At 34.6% G+C, this 27,891-nt stretch overlaps 1 protein-coding gene across 1 annotated transcript; it reads left to right on the top strand.

Annotated features, from left to right (window-relative positions):
- On the top strand, positions 1-25,893 carry LOC102804529 (uncharacterized). Its single transcript, XM_085498901.1, has 34 exons — positions 1-175; positions 1,438-1,874; positions 5,024-5,143; positions 5,507-5,629; positions 5,720-5,839; positions 5,963-6,079; positions 6,426-6,542; positions 7,161-7,280; positions 7,439-7,519; positions 8,229-8,489; positions 8,841-9,089; positions 9,250-9,495; positions 9,958-10,203; positions 10,417-10,536; positions 11,447-11,575; positions 11,672-11,782; positions 12,693-12,812; positions 12,994-13,260; positions 13,366-13,491; positions 14,117-14,392; positions 14,563-14,697; positions 14,917-15,036; positions 15,388-15,522; positions 15,871-15,999; positions 16,402-16,711; positions 19,675-19,781; positions 19,975-20,138; positions 20,898-20,993; positions 21,375-21,480; positions 21,910-21,982; positions 22,258-22,315; positions 23,146-23,216; positions 23,565-23,640; positions 25,338-25,893. Exons 1-34 carry the CDS (start codon positions 105-107, stop codon positions 25,455-25,457), a joined length of 5,157 nt encoding a protein of 1,718 aa, XP_085355027.1. The 5' UTR covers positions 1-104; the 3' UTR covers positions 25,458-25,893.
- Positions 25,894-27,891: the final 1,998 nt, after the last annotated feature.

Below are 27,891 nucleotides of genomic sequence, written 5' to 3' on the forward strand. Positions count from 1 at the left end.
GGTCTGCGCCCCCAGGTGGCTACATCTTGATTCTTACTGTGATTTTACTTGCAGGAAAATATAGCAGTGTGTATTAGCGACGTAATCGAACACTGACCGTCACCATGGCGACAGGTGGTCAACCATCACCTTGGATTCACATGGACGAGTTTAACAGAGAACGAGTGGCCATAGGGTAAGCCTAGTTGTTTTCCAGTCACCAAATAACATTCTGTCGTAACACCAGTTTGAAAGTAGGACTGTACTCTAATGTAATAAGACATGCGCAAACAAAGACTTGTTTTCTCGTGGTTAGAAATGTTGTAGCGCTTTTCAATTGGGCACGATTCAATAATTATTGGTGAAAACTAAAACACATACAAACGAACCGGTTCAATACATATACAATACAATACACGACATTACAACTGCATCCGGTTGTGGAGTTTTTTGTACTTGGAAGAATAAGGTTACCCTTTGCCACAACTACCTCCAGGTCACTCTTGGGCAAGGTGTAGTACCTGTCAGCCTTGGGTGCCAACTTCCCACATAATAAGTTTGGTTGACGTCAGTAAGGGCATACGGTCATAAAAACCTTGCACCAACTCAACCTCACATGTGAGGTATTACCTGATAATGGCAACGTTTAAGTTTATTTAAATTTGTATATATTTGTCTTGGGTAAGATTCTAAACTACGTCCGGTTGTGGAGTCTATGGACTTGGGAGAATGATGTTACCCTTTGCCACAACTACCTCCAGGTCACCCTTAGACAAGGTGTAAGTACCTGTCAGCCTTGGGTGCCAGCTTCCCACACAACAAGTTTGGTTGACGTCAGTAAGGGCATACGGCCGTAAAATTCCTGCACAAACAGATCCGCATAGGTGGACAATATTTCATGTAAATATGTATATATATATGTTTTTTTTTTCCTCAGCATTTGGCAGGGGGGATCGTAACTTCTTGTAGTGAGAACCAGTGTGACTGGCCTGCCCACGGGATGCTCAGGTTTTCATAGTAAAAGTTATCAGTCACATCCGTTAATGTAATTTCGTTTATTTATCCGTAAATCAAAAATCACAATACAATACAATACAATACAATACAATAATGTAACAACTTACTATCAGTTATGCTTTCGGCTTACGTGTGACATATATATATATATTACCCTATATCAGTATCACTACAATGGGAATAAAACAAAATTACAAATCAAGCCTTTACTTATTCTTAAATATATATTAAACGCCTCGTACATTACAGTATTGCATGTAACCCCCAATATTCAAATGACTTGTACACTGTATAAACAATAATCAATTCCGTACACATGATGGTGTCTTTGTGTGATGGCATCTGTTACTCAATCAATCGACCCGACCCGGTCCCAGAAGAGTAACAATAATTAACAAATAATAAAATATGTATGTTCGTTTTTTTTTACACTTTTTTTAGTGGTGAAAATTATGGTGAGAAGAAAAGCCGAACCATGACAAACGGCGACCACGGATTTAGCGAGAATAAAGACGCTGAAACAGTCACAAAAAAACCACGGAAAAGTTACTCAGCTCTTATCAAGCAATTTGGTTTGGAAACAACAGCCCATGGCATACCGCGAATAGCAGGAGCCAAGTCGTTGTTGGGTCGCGTTATTTGGAGCGTCTGCTTTCTAGTAGCCGCGGGAGCGTTTATCAGACAGTTTATTGTGTTAGTATCACTCTACTTGGATTATCCCAGCACGGTCAGCATCGCGGTCGTGTCCCAGCCAAGTTTGAAATTTCCGGCAGTCACTATATGCAATACAAACAAGCTGCGTAAGTCCGCTATAGGAAACAGTGAACACAGAGAGCTGATAACTGCAGTAGAAGGAACGGAAATACTACCCTACTATGGTAAATAGATTGATACTTTTATCTCATATATTCGAGTGCACGCTACTTGACAACTACGGCGCTTTGAAACGCCATACTGCGTTTCGTCAATTTTTTTTTCAATAGATCTCATTCCCTATTGTCATCTCGGCTTGATCAAATTATTTTAAATACTATTGAAAACTGCTGAAATTTAAATAAAAAAAAATAAATGAAAACGTTTTGAACTTTCTTGACCCTTCACAAAATAAACGTGCACCAATTTCCATACTTTTCGAAAAATAATGATCAAAACATTAGGTCTATTGGGAAAATACAAGCCATTTGCCAAATGCTGCACCAAATATTTGGAAAGTGAAATAATTCAAAGATTTAAGGGAAAATGATTGTATATCTACCTGCGAAAACACTAGAATTTCACTAGAGACGAATATGACGAGAAATGATGTATTTCAATGATATTAGTTGTTGTCCATCTCTCGTCTTGTGCCAAGAACATTGGCCAGTGATTGGCCAGCATCCTTATCAATTATCAACCGACATTTATACAATCAACTTTTTGAAACAGCGATTGAACAGCGTTAACGTAACCGGACAGCCTCGTTGTTATACTTTGAAAGGGTTATTCGCCGTTATCTATTATGTACGCGTGACTGTTATATGATCCTGCTCATAAGATAAAATGACGGGTATGATATAATTAATCACCCAAGAAAAGACCCACAATATTTTCTGAATAATGGTATGCATTGAATATGAGCTTATAAGTCAGGAAATTGACAAAAATAACAAATTTTAAATTATAATAATAACAATCATAAACAAATTCCTTGTAATGCCATACGCGTTGTTTATTTGCGTTTATAGATGACACTAAGGATGATATATTATAACTTGTTACGCGTACAATATAATATAGTCCATAAAGCTCCAATCGGCGGTCATTTACCTCTCTCGATTTGTAATAACATGTTCCCACAGTCCCAGCCATAATACTCAAAACGGTCTCTAGCTACTGATAAATTACTGTACAGTCACATTATACCCCTCTGCCACTGCTTCACAAGAAACACACCCGCAGCGAATTTGTAGTTTACAAATTTACATTAACAAATTGTTGTTATTGATCTTGGACATTGTATTACTGACATGATGCACGAAAGTCATGTTGATATATAAATAACGAGTAAGGTCAAGTCAATTTATTAATTAACTGACAATCTCATAATAACTTCATTTTGATTGTAATGTCCATGACCTAGAAATGTCTTTTTCATCCTCTTAACCCCCTTCCACATATAATAGCGTGATCGAATTAGTTCAATTTTATATTGCAAAAACTGTGTCCTGAAAGTTGAATGTTGTTTAAAAGCATTCTTGCAGTTTGGTTTGAAGATTGTAAAGTATCAACATAGTAAATTGCATAAATATGTAGATTGACATTATGGGTACGTCATGAATGAACAGACGTGTTCATCTTTGACACAACAGGGCTTTTAACTATGTATAGTAACACATGTCACTACTTACTACCGCGATACTAAATATGCTGGTACATGGTGTGAACACGACGAATTATTGTACTCTTAAAAGTTAACGACGTACAACTTTCTCTTAGACCATACTTGGTGCTTCATAACAATATGAGTGACAATAACCATATTCTTATTAACACGTAGCCCCAGAGTTGATGATATTTTTCAAAGACGTTCATATAATGTTCAAACTTAACAAGTGGTTTAATATGCTATTGACAAGTGGATATATGATAGCCATATTTACAAATGAAATTCACACACGTTTTAAGATGCCTGGTGTACGTAATATATATCACATTTCAGATATTCCACTGTATATACTCACAAAAGTTATTTGTTTTATTACATTTAAGTGATACATGTTATGTTGTGATATATACTAGTACATGAATCACCACAACCATTGGAAAATGATTAATGGAAATGATAAATGATGTTGACAATCAAGTAATGTATGGGATTAGAAAATTTACATTTTTAACTAATTTTGCAAATATATGAGTCACGTCAGCACAATTACGTCTCACGAAATACTACATCACTGGAACGCAAAGTAAAACAATAGGGTCATGACAACAATATAAATTGGTCAAATTAGTCAGACCCCGGGGTAATGTGACTTCTATGAGGGCTATGTAAACACACACTATTCCTAATAATACCCGTATATGTAATACTGATGTATATTTATATACGTCATTCCATGAAAATATCACATTTCGTCTGTGATCATAATCGATTCGACTACCTTTCTTGGCCTACGGCACAAATGTTCTAGATTCATAAATTACCAAATTTATAAGGGTCTCAATTTGCGGACAAGTTTGTTTACGAAAAATACAACATGAATACAACTAAACTTTTAGCAATGCTTTAATAAGCATATCATCTAAAATATACACTGCTCGTGTGACCAGATTAATTGTCAACCTAAAGACAAACCTTTGTCAAGAAGTGATACTCGAAATTGCACTCGCAAGTGGAGAAAGATAACATGCAGAAATAAATGAAATAACTAAAGTGACATTGCAAAAAAGCCACGCAGCACAATCGTGAGTTGATATTTTTGATGTTCCATCATCGCTGTGCATAAGAAACACCAACAGAGAAATTATACCTTGTTCTAATTGTCGAATGGTTTAGTCACGTATTCCAACCAATAGGGAGGTTTATATGATATGATTGGTAGTTAGCTGGAACGATTGAAAAGGGAATTCTTATATATGTTGTTTTCAAAATCCCGACACTGTAAAGAACATGATCATAACTGTGAACCACTTTGTCAACATTGTCTGTGCGTCTTATTAGTGTATACTATTGTATCGGTGTTGTCACGATAGTGAAGTACATTTCCATTTAACAATGATATGTGCTGCAGAAAACAACACTTGAAACGGCCTTTGATTGTACATATGTGAATTGTGTAAAATAGTAATGGTTTGATATTATTAATACATTCTCATTGTGTTGAGCAATAAACAACTAAAACTATTAGTCTTTGTACATCACCTATGCACAGTCTTTAAAGTCCTTATACTTTTGAATTGTTGAACAAATACCTGGCACTAAGGGAGAAAGATTAATTAATGCAACAGCCAAACATTGATTTTAATCACTACTTCGTGTATCTAGTCCCATGTCTGGAAGAAGATTTCATATGCAGTAATGGTATCACGTGTTTGAAGGCCTATCTGGTGTGTGACGGTGCTAAGCAGTGTCCAGATGGCAGTGATGAAGATGACTGCATATATGGTGAGTACCATGACCATCATATAGACTTGTCTCTTATTTGAGAGAATACAGACAAAATGAACACACAGACACACACCAATGTTGAATTTTTAAGGTATTCATCAATGTTACAATATCGTGCAATCGTGGCAGCAGCTATTAAAATATTAGATCAATGTGTATCATTATTTGGTTGCATGGTGTAGTCTTATTCTCAAAGCAGAATACATGTACATTGTATGCACAATGGGAAAAATAAGAATATAAGAAATAAAATAAAGGGATTTTTAATTTGCAAAATCCGGAAGAATATGTTAAACATCTTTACCTGTCGTTTGTTTATATTGTAATTGCAGTTAATTAACATTTGATTTATTTTATCAGGTCAATGTGGAGTTGACCAATTTATGTGTAAAACAGGGAGTCCATACGGAGTATGCATCGAAAAGTTAATGAAATGCGATGGAAGGAATGATTGTTATGACCATAGTGATGAAGAGAATTGTGGTAAGTTTGCTATCATACCTGTTGTTAAGTTTATGTACATAACTATATATGTGTCATTACGATGTTTTTTTTTTATGATTTGCTTGTCAGCTTGCAATAGTGTTATGTTTGAGTGTACATCCGGTGGTGAATACGGGCGATGTATACCAGAATATCAAGTATGTGACGGAATAGACCACTGTAATGGCGGAGAAGATGAGAAGTACTGCGGTAAGTAATACAAATCATAGATTGTATTATAAGTTCTATTATGAAATAGTTCGAATCTCGCCATCGATGGACAATTGCCAAAATGAGTATATAATATATTAACATAATTTTAATAAATAACAGATAACACTCATGGATTTACATGTGATCAGTCCAAACGCCGAATTCCCTTGTCATGGGTTTGTGATAAAGTGCCGGATTGCATTGACTTTAGCGATGAAAGCAACTGTGTTGTTTATGGTAATAATTATTTTAAATATATCTACAGTATATAATATATCATGAATAATACTTCTTTTATGCGTATATATATATATATATATATATATATATATATATATATATATATATATATATATATATATATATATATATATATATATATATATATATATATATATATATATATATATATATATGCAACTCATCCTTGAAGTGCATGCAGTGTATAGCTATATCAAGTTATGTGAATATTGATCGACAGTTTTGGAGATTGCTCCAATTAAATATTCTTACGTGACCCGTGTTATTTACTTATGTTAAATTCAATTTCATATTTGAATCACTGTATATAATTGTATTGCAGAGGAATGTGTTTATGGATTATACACGTGTAAAAATAAAAGATGTGTACTGGAGAGTAAAACATGTGATTTCAATAACGACTGCGGAGACTGGAGTGATGAGTGGAATTGTACATACGGTAAAATCTTTCTATTCCTTGATTTATTTTATTTATACTGTATATTACAGATTATACTGGTGCGAATATATAATTAACATATAATTAATAGAATAGTTAAGCCATATGTGCACATCTAAAGATTCGATAAGCAATAGAATATTTATCATGCAGAATTAAAGATTATTAAATTACTTAATCTTGAAATATATTTCAGACACATTTTTTGTGACTCAGTATTATTAGTTTATAATAACTAATAATTATAATCATCATATTCTATGGAAAACAATTATTATATTTTGCATCAATTTATTGCTCTGGCTAAAATGTACACATAAATATTTAATACGTTGAAGGTATAACCGTCCTGAGACCTGTCATTACATACCAAACTGCATATCAATGATTTCAAAATCCATGCACGCATTTCTTATTCTAATTTCAAAATTATACAAAAACACGTGCTTTTAGCTTAATTGTTCATGAAGATTGATTCTTTCTTTCTTTAAATTTTTTCATCTTCTGACACAAAACTAAAAAAAGGCTAGGACCTTGTTAAATATGAAGCACATAATGGTCAGAAACACACATGTTTTTGTTGTTCTTAATTTTGTGTACGATTTATTCATTATTCAGCTGAATGCGACAACAGCAAGTTTCGATGTCCGGATGGTACATGTTCTAGTCAGCTGAACGAGTGCAGTACGTATATGGGATGTGGTGAAAACGTAGATTCTAAAACATGCAATACATACAGTAAGTGATTTTTGCATTCAACATATACGAACACGTAATCAATTCAACAGTTTACTCACTAACAATTTGCATTACACAATGAATGATTTGACAATCTTGTGTTTGAGTAAAAAACACAAAGAAAAACTCACGATTGTACACGATGTTTGTTGTTCTAGTGCCGTGTCCGGGAACATTCGTACGCTGTGGGGACGGTTCATGCGTGGATAAAAACGTTGGATGCATTGATAGCGTATCTGGTAAGCAAATAACTATTTGTTGTTTTGGAGGTAAACTTGATTGTTAAAGCATTGCTTTAGGAAGAAGCCTGAAATTGTTAGCGCTGCTTAGTACCAAGAAAACTTACACAAGTTTTACACCGGTCGTGTTGAAACTGCTTGTGGTTTTCAAAATAGAATTCAAAAGAGAACCCATGGTGTTACTGGTCATAATTCTCCGCTGCAAACATAGAAGTAGCTGACCTGAAAGTTTCAGTGTGTTGTTTAGATAGTGGAGTTATTTTCAGCCGTGAAGTCGTAAAGCAGGCGTAGTCCTGGCTTCTGAGTCGTTAGTGTCAGCTGAGAATCCAATTATTTGTTAAGCTTATTCAGGACACAATTGTTAGTATTATGCAGTTTGTTCAATTGCTCATAACTCGAAAAATATGTTAATTCTCTCCCTCTCGCAGTGAAAAACTAAATATATTTATGTTTTAAATATAAGTAAAGCACAATGACACAATATGAGCAATGAGATAATATAAACTATTCACAGATTTCTGTGTCATGTGACTATTGTTGTTATCACAGATTGGCTAGCTAGTCGTGCCGTTATCATTAGATCATTCCCCTTATATACCATGACTTGATAGCTAGATCGATGTCTTTTGTTATACATTGGACTAGGTCACGTGGGCAGCCAACATCCAATGATTCAACATAGTTCATCAACTCATTGTATAATTTCCAGGTAAAATGGAAATCACGTTCCCAAACAGCGAATTTCTGAAAACTGCGTCCCACTACCTCCCAACTACAGCTGTACAAACTGTGACTAATTCCACTGAGGCAGAGTGCATGGTTAGCTGCATCGACGAAAGCATGTTCAAATGTCGATCTATAAATTACAATACCTCAAACAGAACTTGTAATTTGCTGTCAGATAGTGCTACAACGATGAGTGGCGGCCTAGTTTCTGACACATTTACAAGTTACTATGAATACAGAACAGGTAATGCCTCTTTATTTTATACTAATACTAATACTATAAACCACTTAATATATAGGCTGTAAGTTATAGGCACACCTGCGATACGCGTAGATGAAACGGAGAACCAAGCGAATAATAATGTCCAAATACCTCGTTTATCCCACTTTTGAGTTATATTGTATCTCACTGATTTTTTTTATTGATAAAATGTTGCTGAAAATCACCATCTAATGAACCTGGAATTCTTGCAAAGTTCATATACACCATATTCTGATATGAAGTCACAATAACGAATCGGAAATGTCTTGAATATATAGAATGTTCTTATTTACTGTGCATTTAGTAATTGTCCCTTTTGATATCAAATAACAGCCAACTACCCATTCAATAAATTCAACGTAACTGAGGGATATATTCTTGGTGGGTATAACGAGGTGAAGATATCGAACATTGACACAGAGTCGTGTATGGAGACATGCTTACGTTTGACAATATTCCACTGCCGTTCTGTTGATTATTGGAAGACTCGCCAAACGTGCTACATTAACATCGAGAACACATGGACTGCTGAGGCGGAGTTGGTCGACCATCCAGAGTTCAACCACTACCAAGTCATTGCAGGTAATGAATTACTAGTGTCGCTTTCATCGTAGGTATATAAGTCTTACTCAAAACAAAATGTCACCCTGGTGACCCACACACCTGTGGGTTGCAGAACATATAAACCTACTTCCATGGAACAAAATTTAGCTCTAACAATAACATTATTTTTTACCTACAGAAACATTTCCATTCAACCACTTTGAACAGTTTGAAAGCTTTGCATCTTCGTATGCTCATAACAAAACGTTGGTGGCCGAAACATTGCAAGACTGTCTGTATTTATGTCTAGCAGACACCAAACTTGATTGCGAATCCATTGATTTCTCTATGGCTGGGACATGCCACTTGAATACATACTCTATGAAAACATCAAATGTGGTCTTAGTAACAGACATGCAGTATATCCATTCAGAAATAAAGATAGGTAGGTGTGTGTAGTGTTCTAGGTCGCTTTTTTCCACAATAATGTATTATTTATGTAGCTCTAAATGCGAATTTCATGAAACTCGTTGTTCATTTGTCGATATCTATATGCACGTTGCAATAAATATTGTTATTTTTACAGTAGTTAGTTTGGAAAAAAAATAAACATTTGACATTTCAATCAAGTGAAAAAAACCATTACAATGTGTAATTAGTGCAATACAAAATTTCCTATATGGAAATAAACATCACACATGGAAACGAACATTCTACTGTTGACCTGTTTTGGTCTTATAACAAAATTAATCCTTTAGACCACCGACGGTAACATGTATACGTGTTGATATTAGTTCTTTTCTATTTTGTTACTTTCCTAAATGTGTTTTCCAGTTCAGATTGTATATCGTTTTGTATGCTGCTTTTTATAATGCCGCTCACTTAATGTTCTCAATGTCTTCCCCAGCATTTCCAAGAGACCATTTCCACAAAACTGTGAGCAGAGCTTTAACATCGTACAACGACGAGGTTATCAGAGGTGTTTATTTAGACCAATGTCTACGTCATTGCCTCGACGGTGCTGCATTCGTCTGTCACTCTGCCGACTTTGCGTTCCCTTCCGGTAATTGCTACATGAGTACAGAAACCCCTGATACAACAGATACAGGTCTTGGAGTTTACCAAAAAACAAACTACTATCAAAGTAAAACAGGTGGGTGTATATTAGTTTAATGTACACACGTGTATATAGTATATCATTTGACATATTATGTTTAATCAACAAACAACTTTTGTCTCATCTGTCATTCCACTGCGGCTATTTGCCTCATTATTTTAAGAGACACACTGGTGTTACAGTAGTATTTGGTCTTGTATTTGCTTATTATCTCATCACGCAACGACTGTTTTACTTTTTAATCAATAGCTGTTTGCCTTGAGGATGATTTCCCCTGCGACCATGGTTGGCAATGCATCAAATCTTGGCTAGTCTGTGACGGAACACGTAATTGTCCAGATGGGAGTGATGAAAAATACTGCGAAGAAGGTAGGTTTACTCACTACAAAAGTTATTTTACTATCGATATGTAAAAAAGTTGTGCCTTCTTACTCAGTTAGACAAGTGTTGGGTTTCATCCCTCCCCATATCTGCCAAATGCAATCAACTGGTGCATATTTCTTAAGATTTAAAAGTTAGGCATGATACAGTTTTCATGGTAACGGAGATGGGAATCGCCGTTACCAATGGTATAAAGAGAAATGAAGGCGAACACATAGTCGAGTTGAGCGTCGGGAGATTTGTGTAAAGAATTATTACATTATTTTCACATGTGCCCTTGCCTAATAACTCCGAATCAGACCGTAACGGTCAATGTGTCCTCTGCTTCAAAAGTCGATTTCCTACAGATAATGAGTGAACGACAATAGGAGTAGAATTAATGACATTATAATTGGTCTCTCGATAGTTAATATTGTAATTAGATTCGTAAATTTCAAGCAACATCTTGACAGCGAGGGGAGTCATAACCGAAACCAATAAACAAACATAGCCCCATGGAGTAACAACTCGTAAATTTCTGAACATTTAATTAAGTGTTTTATATTAGGAAATAATTAGTGTTAATAATTAGATTAATTCATTCATTCGTTCGTTGCTTGGTTGGTTGGTTACCTTGTTTCGCTTATTTGACAACTGCATATAGCAGATGATGATTACAAATATGTAATGTTACGGTAGCTCAAACAGTTCATGATACAAATATTGACTTATCATTTTGTTAATAACTACCATGAAACTGAAACCACAATGCGTTATCGAACACGAGACAAAGCTTGTGAAGTAATTGCCGCCTCTCTAATGAATAACTCAAGATTTCGATCTCCATGACATAAATAAGCCGAGTTGATATGTGTATACAAATGAAAAATATAAGATGACTTTAAAAATTAATTAACAGATTGTCGAACTGATGAATTCAAGTGTGACAACGGGGGTTCGAGGGGAATTACGTGTATACCCAAGGAGAACGTATGCGACGGTTTTAGGGAGTGTTACAAAGGACAGGATGAAACGAGGACACAGTGTGGTAAGTGAAAACATCGCACAAACACGGCATTATATAGTTCGTTACACTGCCTCACAAAGCGAACTCTTTTAAACTAGTGTCGCTCTTTAATTTCAGTGACATGCCGGGGATTTATGTGTGGCGATTCAAGTTGTATCCCCATTTCAAAGGTGTGCGATTATTTTGCGGATTGCGTGGACGGTACAGATGAATTGGGGTGCGATCACCGTGAGTTGTAATATTGTAACATTCTTTAACATATCACCAAAAATCAGTAATTTAAAAGGTGTAATATTAATTATCTCACATATAATAATATTAGAAATATTACAATCTATGAATATTGAAAGCTCATTACTATCCCTGCTATGATGTGTGACAGCCTCGCCTCAGTAGGAACAAAACTTCCAAGTACAAACAATCTGTATAATCAACAACTTTATATAATATTACATACACAATGTTATTTCAACGTTGTCACAAAGTTTATATCATTATATTATAGTTTATCCAATATATTAGGGCGGATGTGTTTAATTAGGCAGTGTAATAATTTTCGCACAATGATCGTTCAATCTCTGTATAAAAAAGCTGTAATGTAGTCAGATTGAACTTGATTAGCAATCGTAAATATGGTGTAAATGTCATACAGCATGGAGGTGTTCCGATAAAACATATTTCTGATTACGGAGAAGATGGTATTGTTAGAATTTGACGTCACAAATATATGCAACTTTATAACATCTGAAAATACCCGAAATATCTGAATTAATATATTTTTTAAATGAATTATTGTGTACAACCATCAACATATTGAGATATTGGCGTATGTGACAGTCAGTCATGATGTCATAAGTCAATTCATCTTGTGTGGACCAATCAGATTGCAGGGGTTTTAATTACATAATAAAAGATATGCATATCGGTAAGGCACCATTAATGCAAATGAGACACGACACTCCGTGCCCAAGAATGACGATTCCCGCGTTAGTATTTTGCGTTTAAAAGCTGCTGAATCAATATACAGGGTGAACAGAATGTGACATTTGTGATATCAGATATATGTTATATTAACTATTTGTCCAGAGTAATGCTGTGGGGTTACTCTATGTATTAACGAATAGTATACACATTTCAGCAACTTGTGAGGTGGACACAGAACATGAATGCCTCAACGGCATGTGCATATCCATTGATAGCGTCTGTGATCGTAAAAACGATTGCACTGATTGGTCAGATGAGTGGAACTGTGAATACCGTAAGTAAACATCGTCAGTTGTATTTTATTGTACACAGTACTTGATCGAAAGTTATGAGATATGATGGCATATTTATTACGTCATTTGGATCTTATACAAAACTCAGATATCGCATAATATATTATCTCATTGCCTTATTGTGTTTTTTTCTTTCAATTTCGGTAACATCGTCGTTTTCAGGCGGTGAATGTTATATGCTCGCCAATGCATATGACTATCGTGGCGTGGTTAATGTAACCATCAATGGCAAAACCTGTCAGCGATGGACATCACAAGATCCCCACGAACACACTAGAACGCCTGATATATACCGTAATTCGGGTATCGGTGATCATAATTACTGCAGAAATCCAGACAACGAGGCCAGTGTATGGTGCTTCACGACCGACCCCGACTCACGCTGGGAGTACTGCGATGCCGGGACTAGGCAACTGACTTGTGGTGATGGTTAGTCATATTATTAACATTTTAACATTGTATTGTAAGATTATGTTTTTAGATAAAATCGTTCATTATACCGGGTAAATAACATACAATTAGGTTTATTTTTAGTCAAAAACATATGTGAAGATGGAACAGAGTTCACGTGCCTGAATTTGAGATGTGTCAAGAAACGTTTTATGTGCGATGGTCGAAATCATTGCGGCGATTGGAGTGACGAGTGGGAGTGTGATTACCGTAAGTCAACAAGTAACACTCAGTCTGTATGAGGACAACGCACCAAATAATTAGGATGTAACAACCACACATACAATACAATTCAAGCTCTATGTCCGTTATGGAAAATTATCATTCCAATGTGACTATGATGCTAGTAACAATGCGTATCTTTCGAGATGATGAATTCAAAGCTCGTGTTGTTTTCACGTGTTCGTATATTCTAATTTCGAATCTGATAAAAGTTGGGGACTGGATCACGTGATGGGTTTCTGTTTTTGAACAATCGAGTGCAATTGCATCAATATAAAATTGCAAATCGGTCGACGGCTGACTGTGGTAACCATGAATTTTATTAATACAACCAGAAAGAGTCACAAAATACAAGCAGAGACTATGCACCGTGGTCAATGCTTTCTTGCAACTTGTTTACTGCGCTTCATTGACACGTGTTATTTTCACATGACTTTAACATAAATCAATCACGTTATTTTCGCAATCGGATCGTGACGTATTTATTGTATTTGAATATACATTGTATAATTATATACAGTATCATTCCGTGCTATGTCTTTATTTACTTATTTAGCTATTATTCGCTTCAAGTGAACAATAAACAAAGTGTTTGCTCTGTTTAATTGTTTAGGTGGGGAATGTTATATGAATGCAATAGGTGCCGACTACCGTGGTACAGTAAACACGACCACTGACGGGATCCCGTGCCAAGCGTGGTCAGAACAAACCCCACATGAACATAATTACTCACCGGACCAAGTGAAAGGACATGGATTGGGCGATCATAACCATTGTAGAAATCCTGGTCAAGCATTTGGTCAGAATTCACCCTGGTGTTACACAGTCGACCCCATGGTGCATTGGCAACTCTGTGATGTAGGACTCCCACGGGATTCTTGCAGTATATGTAAGTATTGTTTTATGTGCATCTATTGAAAAAAAGTATCTATATTATTGTAAACGGTGGACATCCATCTTATGTGCAATCAATATCGGCTCCTTTTATTTTGATGAAAGTGAACTCACCAGCTGCAGCCAATCATTATAATGAAAACTTCTCTCATGTGTTATTTTCAGCTGAAACGTGTTCAGACAGCGAGTTCACGTGCAGTAACGGGCAATGCATTTCCAAGTTCAACCGATGTGACCGATCACAGCATTGTGTTGACGGAAGTGACGAAGAGAACTGTGAATATTACCTTGACGAGGAAGGTGAGCTATTTATTTGTTTATTTATTCATTTTATTTACGAAAGTAAATATTGCTGTTGTTAATACGAGACACATGTCTATGAGTTGATATCATAGACTATTGAATTAGTTATTCGACATGTTAGACGTAAGGAGTATTCAAACATTTGCAGACTTCGCTTTTTTAAAACATAGAGTTTCCATAATGAACAAAATATAAGAACTGTAAATTGACCCTCAGGTAGATGTCCTTCTTTTGCCTTCACCTGTAAAGACGGTACATGTATCAGCCCGTATTATCGATGTAATGTCCGCACTGACTGTCCTGATGGTTCTGACGAAGTTGACTGCATTGCAGAAGGTAACGTCACCTTGCCTAACCTTTACCCCACACTCAATGAATTGCTCTGTTCTGTCTTCGTTACTTCAGCAGTACGTTTTTTGTTCAAAGTCAGCGTGTTTGTGTATTATTTGTAGATTTGGCTGATGTATTCCGTATTAATGTCCATGTGACACTTGGACATTATATCAATAGAAATATAAAAACAGTATCACATACAGTCGATATGCGAATGCGTATTCCACAGTAGGGATTTACAAGTTCAATAAAATAAAAAAAGAAGACATTAGCGAACCAATCAGACTAGACCAATGACATGGATGTTATATGATAGCATTATATCTGTAACATATTTTTTTTTTCATATTATAGACATTGGTATCGGGTGTTATAGAGGACGAGGTGTTAGTTATCGTGGACTAGCTAAGACTACACAAACAGGATTGCCATGTATCGACTGGAAATACTCCAAGTCCAAGTTCACCCCGCACAAGATGCTTAGCGCAGGTATGGTTAAGCGTTTACCCGCATAACTAAACATTATTCTAATATTGGATGATGATGAAGGAGAAGAACTGGAAACGATAAACTATAGATTGAAATGGACAAGCCTGTGTATCTGAATGACTGTATATTGTTAACACGCCTGAATCCAATTTTAAAATTATACGCACGTGATTTGTTTTCCTTTTTTTTTACAAAAATGAAATGGATTGTAGGAAATGTAAACTTGTGTCTGTTTGGTCCATCATTACCAATAAATTTTAGAAAATGAAATAAAAATTAGAGAAAACAAAATTCCGGCTATCGGAGAGTGAACATACATTGTAGTCAGTGTGTTGTTCGTTTATACAGGACTTGAAGCAACGTATTGTCGTAACCCGAGTACAAGTTCATCCATGGTCAGACCATGGTGTTACCACGTAGATGACTCCGCCGATAAACGAGGCTGGGATTTCTGTAACATCACTGAGTGTCATGAAGGTAATATTTATATAATGATACAATTTAACTTAATTTTTGCCAATCAGATGATTGCATCAGGTTGTACATTTATTCATCCTAATTGAAGGTACTGAAATTTACTTTGTATAAAACGTATTAAATTATGAGCGCTTGGGTCGGAAAGTTACACAATTATATATATTACATAACCTAATACACATAATTAATTCTTACATTGTGCAGTATACAAATATGTTGACGGAGGCTGGCAACTAGACCAATTCAAAAACCCAAAGTTGTGCACGGTAACATACTATAATACAGTGAACCCGGCCTTCGTAGAATTAAATAGTTGAGTATTCATGATAATACCTTCATGTAACCTTTGACCTGTGACGTAACGGACTATTTATAAATCATTTCGTTATATGTTGTCCTTAGTAATTGGTGTCACGAGGACCAGCGAATTACCAGATAATTGGTCCCGCCAATTTGAAGATCTACTATCGGACGATTTCTATAATCTGATATATCAATTCGAGAATTCCTACTATCGCGATCCAGGATTCGACCGAGTAAAGAGCGAAGTGCCACCAGACTGGTATGGATTTATGACGTTTAGTTCCACCCCTGATTTTTCCGACTTACAAGGACTGATAAAGTTGTCGCAGAATGAGACTTTAGAGCTTGGTCACCAGCCTGAAGATTTTATCCTCCAGTGCACCTTCGACCAGAAAGCTTGTCATTACAGGTGAGTCGCTGTATTCTAAGTTTGACGATTTTCCTGAGATGCAAATGGGCGCCGATATCACGTTGATAGCGAGACAGACTTGTTTTTGACCCCATTCTTGTCTTTCATCGCGTCTACTATCCCAAATATTGTGATTACTTTAATTAGGCAATCAGTGGGCACAATAACAAGATGAACACTATTCGGAAGCAGAGAAACAAGTCTTGTGGCGCTATTAATCCCAATGGAATATCGGCTGCCACAGCGCCCAATGTCAACTGTCTAATGTGTTGTCATCGCCGTAATAACATACTACGAGATGACTTATTCATGATAGCGTTTATTGTTATCAGTAGAAAAATGTGACCAACCAATGAAATTAAAGCGGACTGTTGGTACAATTATTTTCATGGCCTGTTAAACAAACCAATCTCACCTGCAAATGAATTCAAAAAAGCTGTAATTAGGAACCTAGAACTACACGATGAGCACTGTGACCAGTGTGTTGATAATGTGCCACTTGATTTAAATGCAAATATAACTATGTTAGAAATTGAGAAAGCGATTAGAAGTTTGGCAAATAACAAGGCTCCGGGTCACGATGGCCTTGTAATAGAACTATTTACACATAGCTGGATACACATTGGTCCTGTCTTATTGCTTCTATTCAATAACATACTCTCCAGCTGCAACTTTCCATTAACCTGGTGTAAAGCCATTATCTCGCCACTACATAAAAAAGGTGATCGTTCTGATGTCAACAATTACAGGGGTATCTCCCTTATATCAGTAACAAGCAAGATTCTAACAAAAATCCTAAATTCACGTCTGGACCACTGGTGTCGTAAGAATTGTATATTATCTGAAGCGCAATGTGGTTTTCGGCGAGGCTACAGTACAAGTGAAAATATTTTCACACTCCAAGCCATGGCAGCAAAATATTTAACGAAGAAAAAGGGCGCTTTTATTGTATTTTTATTGATTTCGCTAAGGCGTTTGACCCGATTCAACATGATTTTCTGTGGTCGAAACTAATCAATTATGGGATTCATGGAAAATTCTTGTCGGTTATTCGCTCAATGTAAGTTTCAATTTTGTGTGATTTCATCTGGTGGTCCCACTAAATATTTTAAATGCACTATCGGGACACGTCAAGGTTGTATGCTTAGCCCTATATTATTTACTATTTTTATCAATGATCTCGTTTCATACACTAGTATTGTTGGATGTGAGGGTGTTTGCATTGACAACGATCTTCACAACCTTAATATCTTGATGTACGCGGATGACGTAGCCGTGGGTTCTGATATGCCAATACATGCTCAACGACAAATAAAGTACTAGTACACCAATTTTGTTCTCACTGGGGTCTAACTCTAAACCTAAACAAAACACAGATAATTGTTTTTCGCAGGGGTGGTTTTCTAAAACAAGGTGAAAAATGGTTCTATCGCGATCATGAAATTAAAATCGTCCCTCAGTACAAGTATCTTGGTGTATTATTTTCCTCCAGACTAAGTTGGAATCCGACCAAATTAAACCAATCAGCACAGGGTAAAAAAGCAATGTTTCAACTTAAAGTATTGATTCGAAAACTTGGTGGTATGACCACATCTGATTCATTCAAATTATTTGATTCCATCATTGTGCCAATCTTATTATATAGTAGTGAAATCTGGGGTTACGAGAACGCTCCTCAAATTGAACAAGTTCAGAATCAATTTTGTAAATTTCTACTCGGTGTGAGTAATAACTCAAGCGATTTATCAGCTGTTGGCGAATGTGGTCGTTTTCCTCTCTATGTTATTTACTTTAAAAGATGCATTAGCTACTGGCTGAGATTATTACAAATGGACGGTAATAGATATCCTCATAAATGTTATTTAATGTTAAAAAGATTATCCGACCAACGTGTTATAACGTCGGTAAATTGGGCTTTTAATGTAAAAATTTTGCTATTTCGCTTTGGATTCAGTCATGTATGGCTGAACCAAGGTGTGGGCTCGAAAAGTGTGTTTCTTTCGCAGTTCACACAAAGAATTAAAGATTGTGCGCAACAAGTATGGCACGACGACACTGCTTCTTCCCCCAAACTCCGTTCCTATCTCGATTTTAAGTCGTCACTTGAGCAAGAAAAATATTTGTCTTGCATCCATGTTTTCAAATTCAGAGCTGCATTATCAAGGTTACGTTGTTCTTCTCACAATTTGCACATTGAAAAGGGAAGATATGAAAATGTCCCCCTCGATAATAGATTGTGTGAATACTGTGTTGAACGAAATCAACTTTATGTTGAAGACGAATATCATTTTATAGCTATTTGCCATCGTTATCAACGTATTAGAGCAGAATTTTTGCCTGTATAGTTCCGCACCAACGCCACTTACAACAAATTTATCTCGCTCATGAGTTCAAGAAACGATGTAATTTTAAATCAGTTAGCGAGTTATGTTTATTTCGCCATGAAAAGCAGAACTTAAATGATTTTTGTTTTCTCTATTGTTACAATTGTTAAGTGAAACTGTATTTGCTCTTTCGGCCAATGGCCTTTTGCTTTGTAATAAATAAATAAATATATATATATATATATATATATATATATATATATATATATATATATATATATATATATATATATATATATATATATATATATATATATATATATATATATATATATATATATATATATATATATATATATATATATATATATATATATATAACCCTAACTCCTGATGAGTGAGGTACTCCATGTACCTTACAAAACAGTACTGTAGAGTGAACTTTACTCATGTAGTCGTGTCTTAATTTCTCTGTCCACGTATGTATATATATATATGTGTGTGTGTGATTTATTGTATATAATGCGATGTGTACTACTTTGCTAAAAATGTAATTCCGATGCATCCAGACGAGAACTAAAATTACAATGACTTACAGAAACAAGAATGTTAAATACCGTGTGTGTTTAAACTTTTCAGTGACTTCTATAAATTCGCAAACAAGGTGTATGGTAATTGTTATACTTTTAATCGTGCTTTTAACGAAAGTCAAACCAGAGATTCAAAGCGAGCAGGTGCAAATAATGGTAAGATGTTTCACTCGTTATTTTTTATGTTGATTCAATTCGTATTAGGGTATTTGTCGATAAGATAGAATCGACTGGTGTGTTATCAGGTTTTGACACTATAGATTACAGTATTTATATTATATTTATATACATTAATAATTACTACTTGCATCTTAATTCGACTGAAATTTATACATGTCTTACAATGAAGGTCTGAAATTAACGCTGTTCACTGAGCAGAGTGAGTATATCAGTCTATTTGGACAGGATTCGGGTGTACGGGTCTCCATACATCGGCCAGATACACAACCATTTCCAGAGGATGACGGAATCACAGTCAGGCCAGGATCTGTTACATCAGTGTCAATCAAAGAGGTACAACTAAATGGTTACCAAACGTTATTATTTATTATTTAAAATCTATCGTAAATACATAAATTACCATTAAATAACTTTTAGATATCATAGACATTTTATTCGACTTGCTTGATTATTAAAGTAAAATAACATTTAGGACACACTCGTAGTTAGTTTTATGTTCAAGGGTAATTTCGTTCTGTCAACCTGTTAATAATTTGAGTTTCGTCCGCCTGTCTGTCTGTCTGTCTGTCTGTCTGTCTGTCTGTCTGTCTGTCTGTCTGTCTGTCTGTCTGTCTGTCTGTCTGGAACCATTTCTAAGAAAGCTTTGACTAAACATATCAAAGCTATATATATATATTGAGATTCAATAAAAAATGGCAAACCGGCGGCCATTTGTTTTTTCATGTTTATGTCAAATAGTCACTCATATTGATTTTGTTGATAGAGTTTGAATGCAAATACTTCCTATTACATTATCGTAGGTTGTGTTATTTTATGATTTGATCAAATTTGTCTAAAATCGCAGCCTATTTTTGTTTCCGTGTGTTCATTTAAATTTTCTATCAGGATAATGCATATTAGGTTATAGGTCGTATTCGTTTCGGCATTCGCCAAACAATGTCCAATCTTTTGACTGGGTCGTCAGTTGTGAGGTTAATGTATTGATAAGCATTCGATATGCGTTCAATAAATAAAGCTCATCGCATATATACATACATCTCAGATGTTCAAACATCTCGATAATTCATCAATTACATGTTCTATCTATTGTAGGGACTAATTGAAAGACTGCCACCGAAATGGGACAATTGCTCAGATGAAGAATCGGGGGATTTTGACCCCAGTCTCGAATGGAAATACACGAAATCGGTAAGCCAAATCGCCACAACACCACACTCGAATGATTAGGGCTTGTAAACCTTACAACAATTATGATATTATTTTGGGATGCACGAGTGGCTTACTTTAAACGATGTTTCTTCGCGTAAATATTTCTTGTAAGACGAATTTGTGATGTAACTCGTGTAATTCCCTGGAGGTGTAAGTAATGAACGTTATATACAATACATGATGCCTCTGTAATTAGGGAAGGACATTTCAATTATGAACATCGAACCTTTGGTCTCTAGGAGGTCTAATCCATCAAGAGTTCGTATCTAGTCTGTATCCATCACTAGTCTATATGATATGCAACCATAATTGCCCTCGTTTGTTATCGCAAGAATCATGCTCATGTCTATTTTGTTTCAGTCATGTGAACACAATTGCGTTCTTCGGAACATGTTGAGTAGATGCGGGTGTGTTGATACGTTTAATGACGACGGTCCGCGCTGTATGGTGCTCGATAGAGAGCAAGGTAACATGACCTTACTACCAGTAGATTTTATTAACCGAGGTGTGTGTGTACACGCACACGTGAATCGGATAATGTTACACCAGTGGAGCTACATCTGCTTACATTACATTTTTTGAAACAGATATCATAAACCTTTGGTGATGCCGTTAGGTCTACCACTCTCTCGTTAGATCTGGTATTGTGATATGGCAATCGTTTGTTTCTACGCTGTGTCCTTGACATGTTGATTTCCGTTGCGAATTACGACTTTGAATATGAATTGAGTATGACGTCAGTTCTTCTGTACACATCGTTTAAATAAAATAATAATGGCGTGGACAGTCATCGTAGCATGTAGTCACGCTAGTTTTATCATAAAAAGTCAAAGGACTGTGTTTGCCGTTTCCAGTTTCATTTAACAAACATAGATCCATTGTTTTGTTTGCACAGAACTATGTCGGCAGTTAATATACTTCCTTCACCACAGAAATAAATTACAGTGCCAGTGTAGAATACCTTGCAAGTAGGTCTTGTCTTGTTATTTTAATTTATTCAGCGCTAATGCAGTAATGTTTCCTGTCTAGTCACAGTTGTAAATATCATTTACAGTTACAACTGTAATTTCCGCACCAATAATTGCATGTCTTATTTAAACGGAATGACATATTACTGACTAATTAAATAATAAATACAGTCACGGGTAATGTGGCATTAAGTTTGTATTAATTATCGATGTAGATATTCCCTGCGTGTCACTACGTACGCTACTTTAATTTTGTGGTGTCTTTTTTTCTGCAGTGCCACATGGTACGAAAAGACGTTATCACAGTCGTCTTGGCCATCTGTCAGTTATTTTGTAAGTGTTAGAATATTTACCTCATGCCGAGATCTTTCAAACGCAAAAAACACCATATTACACACTAATCATGACACTGTAGTGGAGCGTAACGTGGAAGGCATTTTAGACTACGATGCCGATTGCGCATGTACGTATGTATGATCTATCGTACCCTTTTTCCACGGCAAAATGAACATTTAAATTTAACAGACGCCTTGAATTGAGTGATTACACGTAAAAGCATCATACTCTATACGACACAATTAAACAATTCTATATTACACTAAACGTCATGAACCCAATACACATATGTGCACTAATATGTATTCGTCTCATACAACAAAATAACAATATTTTACTCTCTTCTGGGATATTTTACACGTGTCACATACTTTGATCAATACATATGAATTTACAATATATGGCGTGTATACGACTGACACAAATATATCAAACAACATCTCCACGGGAGTGGGAGGCCGTGAGATCATGGACAACAGTGTCTCGTCTTTAAAAGATCACATCCTCGTCCTATCAGAGAGAATCACTATCATAGCGAAACACAGTTTGTATACCTACACTTGAGTATAATGCAAACACAAACAAATAACTTTGCTTCTATAAAATAAGTAATATAATCTAAATCATCGACTGCCTTAGGGGGTCGTGTCTGTCTACCAACTTCGAAATAATCAGTACGACACATGAATACAAACAATCAAATAACTAATGGTGAACAACCCATTATGAACTGCAAATAAATGTTTAATATGTCAGATTTACGCTTGTACGATCAAATACCGTGAATGCAGCGTGTTTTATATACATTCTATGCGTTTCTTTATTAGGGGCGTCTATTGAAAGGAATATATGCAATTAATAATAAAACCGAGACCATAAGAAGCATTGACGATGCAGAGTGAGTATACCATTGTACACACATCTTGTCACGCAACACATATAGATACTACGTATACACATAATAATGCCAATGACTGCACTTTATTATACATAGAAAACGCACACTAATAATTTTAAGAATCTGAATCCCTTGAAGATGTTAATATTAGTCAAATATATATTGGGCTAATGCATAATAAATTTGACATGTCATGCACAGTTGTGCTGTGGTGATTATCGTCACTCGAGAGTTTTAGAGCAGAATCTCGTTCCGTGCATGACAACGTAATGCATGACGGAACAAACTACCTTTATATTACAAGTGAAAATAAACCTAAAACCTATATTTCTGATATACCTTTACTAGGAAAAATCTTGTCAGACTGGAGGTGTATTTTGAAGAATTGAATCTCGAGAAAATCACCGCAAAGCCAGCATATCATGTAAGTTTTCTACATATTTTTTTCCTTTATTTTTTTTCAACAAGACAATACAAATGTACATAACAAGGTAAATTATTAAAAAAATGATTACATAAAATTACAGGAAAAATGGAGGAGTGATGGCATCTATTCAAAATATAAAAAACATGGTTGCCAACTTTTAACAAATATATCAAAAATATGGTTTAATTTTTTGATATAGTATATTATTTATCGAAAAATTCTTTAATATAAATAAGAAAAACTGAAAAGCAGGTTTGTTTTTATCATATCTACATTAATAAATAAAATATTTAGCATGAAAAACAAATACATTCAAAATTAGTTGATATTGAGAATATTGCCCATTATTCCAAATAATATTATAATATCTTCAACATGCAATGTAAGTTGTTTACCAGTAATAGCACTCCACAAAGATATTACATTCCAAAAATTAGAAACAAAAACACACGTCAAAAGTAAGTGTTCTGTTTTTTTCTGGAAATACTTCACAAACGTTACATAAAGCATTATCACGTTTACCCATATTATAAAAGTGGAAATTAGTACAAAAAACATTATTCAAAATTTTATACATGTATTGAAATTATCTTTTCTCACATTTTCAGCACTTTCCCCGGTAATAAGTAATAGTAATGCCAATCAGTATTCGAAATGCCATTATGATATCGTTCAGATAATATATTTTTTCTCAGTGGACTGTGTGGCTTTTCTATTAATCAAGTGCCAATATATTCTGCTAGTAGTGACTTTATCAAACCTAAGATTTGGATCTTTATTTTGAATCGACAAACGAATGAGTTCGTAACTAATCTATTGATTCAAGACATTTAATTTCATTCTATAAGGGATTGCTGAAAAATAAACCCATCCATCTGAGACGATTGATATGGTTATTTTTCAAATTATATCTATTTATAATTGTTTCAAAAGATACAATTTTACCGGGAACAAATATTTTGACGAAATATAATTTATATAATTCATTAATGGTTTGATTTTGATACACCGTATTTTACCCATTTGACCATACATGGACATTTTCATTTATGTTAAATATAAAACATTTAGAAAAGAAGATGCAATTCTAGGGAATAATTGTATACTTATATTATTTAAAATGCCCGGATGTTCGCCTATACCAATGTATAATAAACCACTACACAAGGACACGTACAACATTGTAATATTAACGTCTATAATAACATTCGGATTATTTAATATAATACATTTAACTTTCTTTCATAAGGTAAAAAAACACTAATTACAATCATTTATAAATTAGGTATGTTCTTGTTAAAAACGTCTTTTGTATTTTGTGATAATAATTTTTCAATTCTAAGAAATCAATACCAACAACATCTAAGAATTGAATGAAATGAATGAGAATAGTTTTAACCTTTCAATACTAAATTAAATACCGTCATAGTGGTGATTCACTAAGTGACAGAGACGAATAGTTTTTTTTTTTTAAATATAACGTCACATCGATTATAGGTTAATTACTATCCCGTGTGGTGATGAGCGACCTTTCACCCTCTGATACTCTGCGTAAGTGTGTATTTACTATTAAATAGGTGCCAGACATAACTCAATTATTTTGAAACATGATATGTTGGCATTTGCATAATGTGGAATAATTAATTAAATAGGCGGCAAAGAAAAATAATCATAATTTATGTTTGTCGTTACAGGTCGAGAACCTTATTGGTGATATCGGTGGATCACTGGGACTTTACATCGGATTATCTTTAATCACCGTCGTTGAATTTTTGGAACTATTGTGTGATATAGTGAGATTTTGTTTCAGATGATATGACGTGATGTAAATTTGAAATCGCTTTCTAAAACATTCCTAACGAATATAACGATCCCATCTTGCACGAATTTTAGATATACAAATAGAAATATATAGCATGTATACCCATTATACAATAATTTGTATTACGTGTATGATCTGACGTTTAATTGATGTCATTTAAATTAATGCAACAAAATATCAGGTGTACTGCTACATTCTCGTAAATAATCTCGGTTAAACGATGATGGGACGGGATTATGTGCTAATTTAATGGGACACATTTTTTTCGCTTCATGAAAACGACACAGTTACAGAAATAACTTCAGAGTACATTTATCTTTGTTATTTTGAGTTTTTGAAACAGAATTTTGGACATGTATCTTTTGAAATAACTCACTTGCGTAATTATTAATTAGTGTAATTAGTGATAATAAAGAGCATGAACTTGTCTTATTGCTGTCGACATTACCTTTTGTCTGACAGCCACCACCCCCCCCCCATTGGCGACATGGTACATACGACATCATTACAATTAGTGTTGTATATTACAGTAGAATAACTAAAACCAATACCACATGACAGTTTATCAAATTAAATAATTGTGAATGCAATGTATGTTTGGTCAGTTGCTCGTGAATCTATATTTCCAATAGCACACAGATCATAAGCTCCTGATTTTAAGCCACGAAATCATAAACATCACGATACATTGATTTATGCGCGATTTATCAAGCAAAATGAAGTGAACTAAATTAAATTAAAACTTGATTTATGTATACCAAACTATATAAATGGTAATACAAATTTTCCAGACATTTGAATATTTACAATTTGTACAAATCTCACGTGGACAGGATTGAAAAATTTTCCCAATGTTTGCCTGTGTCTACATTTAAATATGCAAGATGTATGTGTTAGCATAGGTGTCATTAATAAAAACATAAATGAAAAAACTAAGTTGATGTTTAATGTATTTAAATATTTGTATTTCACGGTGATTAAACGTTGCTTTTCAAATAAATATTACTGTAAGATTGTATTTACACATATCCCCCGCATCTAAGATATACATAATCTGTTTACACACAATTCGTATGCACTAAAAGGACAGCCGTTACTATGTAGAGTGCGTACTAAACAAGGTTATATGGTGAGAAAGAGAGTACTCGTACCTCAATTTGTTGTAAAGGTTATAACAAATTTCGCCACAAACTTTACATGAAGCATGTGAACCACACAACATAACAGTATTAGTTTTATAGGGTTCTGCTTTAGCTTCTATCTAATATGCTTATTTGATAGAATTAGGAAAAATATTACGTTCAGTGTAACGTTATGAACTGACTTGGTGGGAATCCCAACATCCAATTGAATTGAGTTGTACAGCGACAGACATGTTCTGAATAAAAAATCAATTTATTGACTAGACGCATTGAAAAATACCGAGTTCATCCAACGGTCTCTTCCATGCGGAGTAATGTGTTCGTACATTTAAACGGATATTTATTGATTCTATGTTTAAACAATAGAAAATAAAATATTGAAATCATTTGGCAATTATAACATATTGTTTACTGTGTTTCAATTTGTATTTAAAATTTCAAAATTGAAACGCCACGTTAAAGCTTAAAACGTTAAAAGAATTTAGCCAATATTGCACAAAACACATTTCAAATCCATACATTAAATTAATACACTGGTTATTCGATTTGCAGTGCAAGAACTTGACTTCTTATCCGATGTTGATTTTATTAATTGTTATACAATACAAATAAACATTTTAAACACGTTTTTCTACTTCCCTTCGAGTAAATAGAATTTAGTTTTTTGTTGCATGATTGATTTCACTTGAACCGGTAAATATAACATACAGAACATGGTTGTAAGTTATCGTAGTCCTTAGTAATTACTCAATACACCCAGACGTTTCAGTTAACGTATCCTTTCCCAATTATTCTATATTCATATCTTTTATATTAGCCTACATATTTCGTGTGAGCATGGTTATTCGGGAAAATGAACGTACTAAGTTCATTAACATAAATAGTATATCTAGGCTACTATTAAATACAATCAACTAATTAATTTACATATTTCCGGTTACTTAGGTGATCTTGCTAATGTTTGTAATTTAACATTCACAGTTACTTCACAGTATGCTATAAAAACGAGCCTGTATATGAAAGATACATTATGCATTAGCCATGTGGTTATTAAGAACAAACTGAGAGAAAAATGCGTTTCACTGTTCTGCAATATATGTAATAAAGGTATTAATAAATTGTAGTCACTTACTGTATTTGAAGAAGATAAATTTTGAAAAATTACTGTACTAATTCTACATGTTTCTTTCTTCGCAACTTTAGTCTTTCAGTATGCCAAATTAATTATTTTGGTTTATTCTTACTTTTTTCTTTGATTAGAGTAGGATTTAACCTTATCCACTC

The sequence above is a fragment of the Saccoglossus kowalevskii genome, chromosome 1 (assembly GCF_978046115.1).
Source record: "Saccoglossus kowalevskii chromosome 1, keSacKowa6.1, whole genome shotgun sequence".
Taxonomy (NCBI): Eukaryota; Metazoa; Hemichordata; class Enteropneusta; family Harrimaniidae; genus Saccoglossus; species Saccoglossus kowalevskii.